Source organism: Physeter macrocephalus, chromosome 7, assembly GCF_002837175.3.
Source record: "Physeter macrocephalus isolate SW-GA chromosome 7, ASM283717v5, whole genome shotgun sequence".
In the NCBI taxonomy this organism is placed as follows: Eukaryota; Metazoa; Chordata; class Mammalia; order Artiodactyla; family Physeteridae; genus Physeter; species Physeter macrocephalus.
Genome location: NC_041220.1, coordinates 93,809,807 through 93,821,859, shown reverse-complemented (window position 1 = coordinate 93,821,859; position 12,053 = coordinate 93,809,807). Strand labels below are relative to the sequence as shown.

Below are 12,053 nucleotides of genomic sequence, written 5' to 3'. Positions count from 1 at the left end.
AGTGGGAGAGGCCACAACAGTGAGGGGCCCACATACCGCAAAAAAAAAAAAAAAAAGAAAAAGAAAAAGATAAAAACCTAGAACGATTCTGCACTCAGACTACCACACAAATACCCTTAATTATTTTCCTTCAAAAAGCAAGAAACGAAACGTGAATACCATCTATGATGCATTATTAGTTTAGTTTGTGCCAGAAAGATGAATGGATCACTAGTTAGTACATTTAAGTTCAGTGCAAAGGTCTCTCTGTCTTATACCAAAAATTTTATATTTGGATGCATAATTTGTATGTTTTAAGCAAAAGTAAAATGATTAAACTGTGTATACTTCAATCAACTTTTTAGATAAAACCACCAAATACTCACTCATTGGTCGGACAAGAAGGCCTCTACTGCACATAATATACGCACACAAAAGTTACTTAGAATCACATGTGTAATTGTAATTTATTTAAGAAATGATGTTATAGCTATTCTTTATATGAGAATACATGTGTGTACATGTATTATTATATAACGATATATTTATACTTGTATACACACACATAAAATATATATAAATACCATGAAATTAACTGCTCTACTGCTTGACCAAATCATGCAATCATGCAATAGACCTTTCATACGGAGGTAATTTAGCAAACTCAAAGGGTGAAATTGAACTTAGTAACAATGACCACGGTGTGTGTAGGCACCATAGCTCTGGTTGAAAACATTTGTTTAACTTACTGTTCCTTTACCCTTATCAGCAATGGCCAGAGCCTAGGAACTTCTTGTACAGACATCCTCAGATTCACTTTCTGGTGGGGTTCAAGTGTCTAAACGTAAGCACTTACTGCAAAGGTACCATTTGCAGCCAACTCAGAAGTCTGCCTAGGACTCTTTGGATTTGTAAGTTTCTCAGGGGTTAGTTCAAGTTTTTAAAGCTTCCTCCTCTTCAGAATGTGAAGTAAGACGGGCCAAATAAATTAAGAAGTCCAAACGGTGAAGGAAATTGCTCTTGTTTAAAATATACAAGAACATTTTGTTTTGGTGAATGGACATATTTTCATTTTTCTCCTTTACTGGAAAGATATAAAAATGGTAACATATATAGGAGAGCATTACACTGTTGAGTACAATGGAGAGTAAGAAAATATTTCAAGTGAAGTATTGATAATTAGTAAACCTGAGCTCAAACCTTTGCTCTTTGCTTTCTAGTTCTGCGATCTTGGGCAAGTTACTTAACATCTCTGAACCTTATTTTCTCATATTAAAAATGAAAAATCCTACCACCATCTTCATGAGGTCGTTATGAAATTAGCTAAAACCACTTATACGCTTGGCATGTCTATGGAGTGGAAGACCAATAAATGTTAATTTCTCCCCCCATTCAAGTTTTAGTGTCTTAATCGGAAATAGGTTTATTTGTGGATCCAAATCAATGATATATATCAGAGGGTCTGGCCCAGGTGTGACACACAATACATGTCTCCTCTTAAAAAAATAAACAACTGAAAATATTTATAGATAACTTCTTATCCAATGTTGTTTGTACTCTTTGTGAATTTCATTAATCACATAGAGAATATACTCTAATATATATTTCACATACAGACTCACCCACACAGAAAGATCCAAGTGAAATGTAAGGCTTACCTGCAGTTCCAGAGAGTTCCACACTTAAGGTTCGTTCAATAGTCTTGTTCTCAAATGGGGAACCCTTGGGGTCACTGGAAGATATGGCACATTTATAAAAACAAACTGAAATGGAGTTGCTGTAGCCAAATGTATTAGAACCCCCTTCCCTTTCTGAAAATGGTTACATTTCATAATACTTACTTTGGTGACTCTGGGGTCAGAGGAAGAGATAAAGTTGTTGGTTTGGCTAAAGGAAAAAAAAGGAAACTAATTATGAAATATTGAGAGTTTTTCAGATTTGTTTTCTTTCTACAAGTCAAGTTGGAAACTGGAAACTGGAAAGCTAAAGTAAGGAAGTCCCTGAATATTGGATCAAACACAGACAACAGTCCATTATGCTAAAACAAATTCCAAACAAAATTTGCATCAGTAAACTATCATTTGAAAACACATACGAAAGCAGAATTTTCCCCAAAATGTAGCATCCCTGTTAAGGATACAAAATTTGCATCAGACCATCAAAGAGAAATAATGCTTTCTATTTTAATTTGGAATATAGTACACGGTTTGTTTAGGCAAGAAAACAGCAGAGTAACTACAAGACGACAGAACGTTATGAATATTCAGTTGATTTTTCTCCTAAAATGTATAATTTTATATCTAGCCCTGAGAATAGGTTATTTCTATGAGGCCAAAGCTCACTCAAGAACTATTCTATTCACTGAAAATTAAGTGAGAGATTATGGCAAATTGTGGACACTGACCCAGATAGTTTAAAAGGCCTTCAGATCCCCAAATCTGATAGACAACTAAAGGAAAACTACTGTTTATCAGTTGAGAGACCTATAGACTTGCAAAGAGAGCTCATCTACTTCTTTTTCTGCTTCCTAAATCTTACCCTCCTACAGGAGGCATTTCCCAGTTATGAAGGGTGGAGTAAGAATCTTCTTCTCACTCCAAAATTTCAATTGCTTCTCCTTGGCAGTCTTGTCTTTTGAACAGAAGGAGGGGAAAACATGATGAGAAACGTACTTGGGATATACATCCACATATTATGTATATATATGCTTATCTATAAAGATATTTTTATATGTATGTAGATTTTGTCAATTTTTTCTCATTAAAATAACTACTTTCAAAAGGTCAAGAGGTAGTCATTTATGTAATGAAAATCATGGACTTGAAACCAAAAAGGTCTTTAGAATAAACTGTCTTATTTTATGGATGAAAAACCTGAGACCTAAGATGCTGCATGATATTTCCAGGGCCATAAAACTAGTTACTGGCAGAGTCGGGCCCTGAATATGTTTTCTTTCCCCTATTATCAAAAGGAATTGCGTTCAATAGATATTAAAGGAAATTAATCAACACCAGTAATTAAGGCCCTTTGAAATGTGAAAATACTATTTATCTCCAAATTAGGTTGAAATTAGGTACTTTACTTGGACAAATAGTATTTACATATACAAGTAGTATTTACACAGTATTTAATTTGTAGATTTAGATTTTGTTTTTAAACAATTGAATGGTTTATCATCTACCCAATGTGCATCCAGAAATATGAAGCTCATGCTGTCTTGTGCAAATTAGGGACATTGATTGATTGGCTTTTTCAGATATACCAATAAATGAACTGATTTGACATTAACTTTTTAATATGTCTGACATACTGAGCCTTTAAAAAGAACACACTTATGAAGGAAGTTTACCAACTTCTATGGTGCTCAACTAATAATTAAGATAACACATACAGGTTCTATACAAACTATCACCAGGTATGAATATGCGCTATGTCACACAATAATGTACATTGAAAATCAGTCACTGAAATTCCAGTTTTCAAGGTGTAGGGTAGCCTATCTGGAATGCTCAAAGGAAGATCCCCCAAATTCTGATCGTTGGGTAAAAGTAAGGCCTATGGCAATGGAAGGAAAGGAACAGGCAGTGGTCATATTTCGTGGGACAAAATGCAAACAGGAAATGAGGGTCACAGGAAGGGTACAGCTTCAAAGCTCATCCAGAATCTAATCCCAAAATAAGCCCAAGCTCACAAGAACTACCACTATAGGAGCTTTGATTTGGTTAACTGGAAGTTTAATCCACACTGTTCCAATGACTGGTAGACCAGAGGCTCTAAGATCCTTGAGGACAGGAATGAACCTTTTTCATGAAGATCATGATATCTTTGATGAATGACTGCATTAGTAAATGAATCAATAAATGAATAAATGGGACCATACAGTCTCCAAAGTCCAGACCATTATCCTAGGGAAGTGAAAAGAACTGGACCCTACAATGGTACAGAGAGCACACATGAAGCTCCGTGCAAAAAAATGACAATATGTTCAATAAGGTAACCTCAGAAAATCCTCTTAGTTATTGTCTCTAATTGTTCATATATTTTCTACATTAAAATTTTGAATAATAATTTAAATAATCCCTATAATTTAATAATGTGAAACTCAGCATTTATTTCCTGTTGGTTATTAACAGCCGGCCATGTTTGCACGTTTATTTTCTTTTAGACCTCTACTAAGTACAGGAATTTTTTTTTTTTTTTTGGTTGTTGTTGTTTAACAAGCTTTGTTCTATTCTGGGATATACTTTTGATGCCTCACCACAGATATATACCTTAAAAAAAAACACCAAAACCCTACATACAGCAGGTTTTATCTAAAGTGTATGTCCTTCACAGGCCAATTTAGTTCTTCACCGCCATGGTTTGTAACAGATTACAATAATATTTAGTGGTACATGGATTGACAAAATTAATAAACCCTCAAAATCCAAAAGGACCAAGCAAAATTTTAAAAAAAGACAAAAAAAACCCCACTTTAAAACATGTGCTGCTGGGCGAGGTTTACTGGCTACAGGGTTCCAGCAAGTTTGGGGCTTCAAATTCAGCTCCAGAAAATGAACATATGACCAGGACCATGTGGGGAGTAGCCCAGTGAATTCTTCATTTCAGGTCACCCACTAGAATCCCACAGCATGTCTGGTCCTGCACTGAGAAAACTGTTCCAGCACATGCATGTGAGAGGCCAATCAGGGTGCAGCAAACTGAGAGACTGTGGCCCATTTTGATAAATATATGTCCTTGAACTGACAGAAAGGGATGGACAGTGATTTTGAGATATCCACCAAGGAAAATCTAATTGAGAGCCGATAAAAATATTAAAGGAGTATGAAAATCCCGGGTTTATGGTGAGGTAGGGATGAGAGAGGGAAATTCAAAACACTGGAAAAGAAAAGACGTATTAAAAGCAGCAGTAACAGCATACCTGTATGAAATAATCATGGTTCAAAACAGGGATCAGGGGCTACCACTCTGCAGCTGGAAGGGGAATTGGGGAAACAAAAGGGAAAAAAAAAAGAGGTGGATGTTTATAACTGCTATTTTAGAATGTGTCTACTTCCACTACAAAGTCAGAGGTACAGATGATGTGGAAGTTAAATATTTTAAAGCAACGGCAACTTTCTGCGGGCTCTTGCTGGGCCTCTACAATTAGAATACTTCGAAGGAAGACAAAGAAAGGAAGGAAGGAAGGAAGGAAGAAAGAAAAGAAAGAAAGAAAGAAAATTTATCTTTGCTAAGAGAGATTTTCCCCAAATCACCCTGATCTGCCTCAGAAGTATCAGCCTTCTAGTAACGTATGGGGACAATAAAAATCACCCCAGATATTTAGTGTAATATAAGCTTATATTTTTTAACTAGAAAGCAAATTTTTTTAGATATCCAGGAATTTCCAAATCCTGATTTACAAAATAAAATTGGTGAGTATACCATGTAGTCTAAAACAAGAAGAATGTGCATCATAAATGAGAGACTGCATAAATACTATTTACTATTTCATAAGGGATAGACAGCAAGCAAATCAACAGTGCCTCAGTTTTTTTTCCATTATTGGAAGGGAAAAAATAAAAGCTCTTTCATGAACTGGCTAGCCCAGCTCGCTCAGAACTTCAGTTATCTCAGCAATTCAGAGATTCCTACAAACCTCATCTGATGTTGCAATTCCCTCTACAGCACCCCTGGCTCCCCACCCCGCTAACATTTCAGGTGCCTTCTGGTGATTGTGAATTCGGCTGCATCTCAGCTAAATAGGATATGTTCAACCTGTGTCCAAGGAAGGATTTTTTTCCCCCCAGTTATCATAGAGTGCTGAGTTCTCTTTCAAGAGAGACACCGATGGAACAGAAGCCCGAAGTTTGGGTATCCTCAGCCCAGTGCAGGCTTGCCCTGCCCTCTGCACCCTCACCCGCAGCTTGTGTTTGGGTCCACAGCCTACCTTGTAAATGTTGCGACTGAGATTGTGTGTGGGCCTTCTTTTTGGAGGTGCATTTGTCTCTGCTGCTGTTCCGGTTCTCTGTGGGTTTGGTGTGAGGAGGGTCATCATTTGTGGTCAGATACTTGAGAAGCTCGGAGCAGGGACGTCTTTGTGGCTTTTGCTGTTGACAAATGCTCTTCGCTTTATTGCTCCATGAATTCTCGGTCTTAAAAACAAGGCATAAAGAAAGCTAAAATTGGTGAACTGAACCTTATCAGAATGGATATAGGTTTTCTGAAGAGATGAGGTTTTCAATGAAGTGTTCAGTCTAAGTGTACTAGATCTATGAGCTGTGAATAATTGTTTGCAGAACAAGGAAAGAAAATTACATTTAAAATTCCTAAATGACATTTATGCAGCTTTTTATTTCATTTCTCCTACATTTCAATGTTCCTACTCAGCAACATGTAACTAACAAGACCCTACAGAGCCTTTACTGTGAGTAAAAAAAAAAAAGCCGGTTTAAACCTTAATTTGCCACTGATTGCCGGAGCCCAGTATTCACAATTCTCTTAAGTACCCCTTAACGCTCCGTTTTCACTCACAGTGAATGGCAAGACAAACATTGTTTAATACAGCCCGCTAACCGAATTATGTCATTGCCAGCATTCCATGCAATTAATGGCAGAGATAGATCTTTTGTGGTCATTCCAGAGCAATCTTTCTCAGGTTAGACAGCTGGCAAAATGGCAATCCAGCATCTTAAAGTCACTCATAGATGATACCGGACTATCAGCAAATTTTATTGTAGCCCACGCTGCTGCGTGTATTAATAAAGTAGGCAAGAAGTAACAGACAGTAGAACTTTCATTTCAATCGTCCAAAGACAAAGCGTTGATGAACTCTTCCTAGTTTAAAATAGCTAGAGTATTGCTTTTGGAAACCCATTTCGTAATCTGTTTCACCATTAGGAAGCCGCTGCAGGATTCCAGCTGAATTAACACAACATAGAAACCTATTGTTTATTTTATAGCTTTAAGCCAAAGTCCCTTGTGACTTCCCCTCCTGTATTAAAAAAAACTTTACATTTGTACCTTAACAACTGCAGGGTTTGTTCTGATCCTGTGATTATGGTTTGCATGGTTGTGGGTACTGAGGCCACTGCATTCATTATAACTTAGCTGAGTGTTGGCTGGTGCCAGTAAGAGCTTCTTAAGCTGGAAACATATCAAGGAAGAGAGAAAGCAAGAAACATTAGGCATCTTTTCAGCATTAGAATAAGCTGTTGAAATTTTAAACTTAAAATTAATTTTTATTACAAAAATGAATTCACTCTAAACATAGCACACCTTAGCACAATAGCACTAAGGAAACGTTTTTTAAAAGTAAGAAAAAGTTTGGCATTACACTACAAACTGTGAAAGTGTTACCTTCTCCTACATTTGAGACTTAGTAGTATCTACCTTAATTTTTCTTTTAGATAAAGTAAGCCAGAAGAATCTTCCTAAAAGGATTTCCAAATACCTATGAGGTGAGAAAAGCTGCTTTACTAAATGAAGACTAGGGGATTTGGGAGTGGGGTGGGGTGGGGTGTACATTTCCCCCTCAATAACCCAAATGAATCAAGGGGCAATAAAGAAAAGATTCTGTGATGTTTTGAATCATGTTTCACAATCAAGTGTAAAACACTACTGATTTAAATAATATTTCGGATAAAAGAGTGGCTTTCACTAAAAAGAATTTTTAAGTAGGTAGATCAAGAGGTCTGGGTTCTGGCTTAGGCAAAGCATTTCCTCTCTTTTGACCTCTTTCTCTTCATTTGACTTGCTGGCCTTCCAGGACCTCCCTGATGGGATATGTTAGTATGACTCTGAGTCAACAGCCCCTCCCAACTGAAACCACTGTGTAGATGAAAATCACTGGGTATCCATGTAAAGAAATCAGAGTCTTAGGCAGCAAAGCCAATGACTCTGGCACATGGAAAAATTGGGGAATACATATGTTACCATTGCTTATGAGATATTCTCCTCTGAACCAGAAATCTCAAAACGCAAAGGCATATAAGTAGGGTCTCCATAGGTTTACATGGAATGCTTTTAACATATAGAAACTTAGAGACGGGAGAGAAACAACATCTAAATGGCAGGTCAAAGCACACTATTAAAGTTTGCAGGATGGCATTCCATAATTTACATTGCGTGCTTTTACATCAGATTTATGGCAAATGACAAATGGCTACCATAGCTGAGAAGGTAAACTGTGTCTTAGAACTAATAAAATCCTGGTCGAGTACTGCACTGAAAAGAAAATTCACTCTTCATTGCCAATAAATCTACTCTTCATTGCCTACCATAAATTTAGGTAACTTAGGTGGCAAATGTGCTATTATTTTCCAGTCTTCATAAGAATTATGGATCCAAAGCCTTGAAATACTGCATACTCTTTGATCTACCTTCTATTTCTAAAATAATATGCATGAGAATAAAACTACAAATACGTCAATTATCATACAATTTATGATGGTGGAAAAAAATAGGAAAAAGACTAAATATCCCCACCATAAGGGATTGCTTAATAAATTAGTTCATCTCCAAACAATAAAATACTATACAACCATTCAAAATTATGCATCTATTTAAAATTCACGAACATGTTCATGATATAGGTTAAAACAAGAGATTTCAATAATTTTTGATACTAGAGGTTATTTGAAATTACAGGTGAATTTTTTGTCTATTCTTTTCAGTTGTCTACATTTTCTAAGTTTCTAAACTTAGAAACAAACATCAATAATAAACATCAATAATACTAAGATATAAAAACCTGCAAAAGGTAGTTTTAAAAAACTTCAGTGAGACCACATGAAGACTGTATTCTCAACATTTTTCAACCCAGAATCACAGAATTTGCAACTCTGAGTATGCTTGGGGACTATTTTGGCATCAGTCTAAATGAAAAATCCAAACCTTATTGTTACTACATCATACCCACACAGCGGGTAGCCAGAGGCAACTCCAATTCCTGTTAAACAGTAGGAAGGGTTCTTACTAGAGACGGCTCTTCTGTCTCCTGAGGCGGAGGGGTGCCATCAGGCATGGAGGAAGGACTAGCCTCATTCTCGGTGGTCACATCTCCATCTGTCAGTGCATCAAATGAGGGCAATCCGTCTTCATCCACAGGGAGACTGTCCAGTGTCTCTGTGAGGACTGCTAGCAAGTTTGCCTCATTCTCTTCATCTATCTTCTGCAAAAAAACACAGTAAAACAGAAGAAGTCATGAGTTAGTTCACACTGGGAGATGAGTAATCTATTAATCATCATAGACTGAATGTGTTTACCCAAATGAGTACACGATACATGAAATTTGGAACATCCATGCCAGAACACAAGATCACGTCTTCCTTAAATTCCAAACCCCTTTTGGTCTGAATCACGCAATCAATTAATACCTTTAGTGTACCAGTCTCTGATTGTTGAGCTGTCCAATTTAGCTATTTATTGTGTTGGTGTTAACACTGCTAAATACGGTTCTGTCTTGTTCACAGTCATTTTCCGTATATTTATATCTTGTTTCCTTAACTAAAAGAGAAGATTTATTTAGAGAATCTCAGGGCTTGAGAGCATTTTAATTATCATCTATTGCATCTTCAGATATAGTGTTTCAATCTCCTGTACAGCATACGCACCAAAATGTTTAGATAACCCTCTGTTTGAACACCACCACAAACTGAAACTATACCAAGAAAAACTATACACTTCCATGGTTTCAATTATAATCTCATCACTGAACACTCCACAGCCATTTATTTCTCTCCCTGACATCTCTCCCAACTTTAGTCATAAATCTATAACTGCCTACTGGACATTTCTACCTGATAGGAGCTCCCTCATCTCAAAATCCAAACTTAGGACCTTTCGTGGAAAAAAAAACAAGAACAAAAAACTTGCTGTTTCTCTTGACTTTCTGGGTTTGGATAACAATTCTTCAGACCCTAAACTCTGGAACCACCTTGAGTCCTCTGTACTTGGCCAGTCACTAAGTAGAGCCTTACTTTGTAACATCTCTTGAATGCATTCATTTCTTGTGACCAGGGGTACTTTCTAGGGCAACGTCACCTCTAACAGGGGCTCTTGCAAACATAGTTTAACTCATTTGCCTACCTGCCACACTCATTTCCACCAACACATCCTTGGAAAGCTCATCTTCAGTTATTCATTGCACAAATATTTTTGAACACCTACTGTATGTCAGGGTCATGCTAAGTGTTGGAGACACAAGGAGAAACAAGACAAAACTCTGCCCCTCTGAGAACCCACCAGGGGAAGGAAGGAATCTGTAAACAATTTATTATAAAAGAGAATATTCATTTATTTCAGCACTCTGTAAAAAAAAACTCAAGATCTTCCAAACTGGAGCTTATACCCCTTGTCTATAGGCCAATGTGCTATATTCTTATGTACCTGGGCAACCAATGCCAATGCTGGGCACACAGTATAGACAGTCATTGATTACTTGCTGAATAATTCATTGATCTGCATTTTTTTACCTAAAATATATGTTGTGTAGATCACTTTCTTTTCCTTCTTTTAGCACTTCACGTTGTCCAATCTGACCTGCTTCATAAGTCATTTTTTTAAGTTCTGTACGCTATGACATTAACAATATCAGCTAAATTATCCCACGCAGATTCTATTACAAAATACACCTAAGCTGCTGACATCTAACGAAGTCAGCAGTGCCACACTTCCTTTCTCTCTAGCACTGAACTCCAGTTAATTGACCTGACAAAATTACAAGAATCACAGAATAAGACAGCTAATCAGAAAATCAAATTGTATTACTAGAGAAATTAGGCAGGCATTTATCACGTATACATTCTATTTTCACATAAAAATTGCTTTCCCTCCTTACTGATGATTCTCCATCCAGGAGTAAAACTATGAACGTCTTTCTGTTTTGGATTCAAGAAGGCAAGAAGAGCCATAGATACTCATGGTAGACTTTATTTGGCACTTTTAACATTTGTTTCCATCTCCCTAATGGCCCTGTACTTGACCTTGTGAGTCAAGTGGTTTGGGGAACACAGTGCGGAGTAACAATTCTAGGAGTTTTTAGACTATAGTGCAGGCGGTAAACCCTAGTCAGAAGGGGTGAAATGTTAACTTCAAAATTGCACCACTTCCTTCCATAAATTTGTCAATCCTTTAAAATCCAAATTGCTCAATTCAATAACAAGACTTTATTGGGCATCCCCCTCACCCTCAACTCTTCTGGAATCTGTCCATGTAACCTTAATAATAAAGATACTGAAATAATTTGCTCCTATTTTCTGCAGAGGATGATAATCTGGTATCCAAAGATGCCAATCTCTCCCTTTTAATTTTGATTTCGATTCTCCCATGTACCAAAAACCAAATTCAGGTTATTAAACTATTCTGAATAAAAGTTATATTTAAATGAAATATATATTATTTTAAATCATCTTAAAATAATATATATTTAAATGAAATATATATTATTTTAAATCATTTCAAAATCATCTCAAAATCTCAAAATCAGATTTACACTAATATAAGTATTCCCATATTGCCTAATAAATATAATCTTTGAAAATGTCTCAAGCACACACATGCATGCTTACACACACACACACACACACACACACACACACACACAAGCACACGCACAAGCACTTTCAATAAGTTGGACATTTTTTCCAGGTATCCCAGTTTTCAGAAAGGCTTACTTCACTGAAGTTCAAAAAGAGCTCAGGAAAAATAGTTAAGCATGTTTACCAGTAAATGAGTAATTTTGTTTTACTCCGATTTAAATTTTGCGTTTGGCTTCCCAGCAATACTACGAGCTTTCAATCACATAATACAATAGTGTTTTAGTTCTATCCCTAATGTAAACAAACGACGATAATTCCAATCAAGTCAAAATGACAAAGAACACTTAAATTAACTAGTTTTCTTCAGTTCCTTTAATAAGCCTGGGTGAGTGTACACCAAATACAATGGCAGAAATACTGGAGTTTGATAATATCATAATTAATTTACAAGACCTGATTAAACCACCAACTATTTAAAGTCTCCTCTCTCCTGAAACCACCAAGGGAGGGCAGGGTTTGTGGAATGGAAGACTGGCATTGTGGGGGGGGGGAGGG

At 36.6% G+C, this 12,053-nt stretch overlaps 1 protein-coding gene across 8 annotated transcripts in view; it reads right to left on the bottom strand.

Annotated features, from left to right (window-relative positions):
- PPARGC1A (PPARG coactivator 1 alpha) overlaps positions 1 to 12,053 on the bottom strand; it is a 113,061-nt gene that overhangs the window by 32,679 nt on the left and 68,329 nt on the right. For all 8 annotated transcript variants that reach the window (XM_028492093.2, XM_055086122.1, XM_007130763.4 and 5 more), the window contains 5 exons: positions 8,936 to 9,130; positions 6,982 to 7,104; positions 5,909 to 6,113; positions 1,821 to 1,866; positions 1,638 to 1,711 (listed from right to left, as the gene is read on the bottom strand). In XM_028492093.2, the coding sequence (XP_028347894.1) occupies positions 1,638 to 1,711; positions 1,821 to 1,866; positions 5,909 to 6,113; positions 6,982 to 7,104; positions 8,936 to 9,130 (643 nt within the window). The remainder of the gene's footprint in view (positions 1 to 1,637; positions 1,712 to 1,820; positions 1,867 to 5,908; positions 6,114 to 6,981; positions 7,105 to 8,935; positions 9,131 to 12,053) is intronic.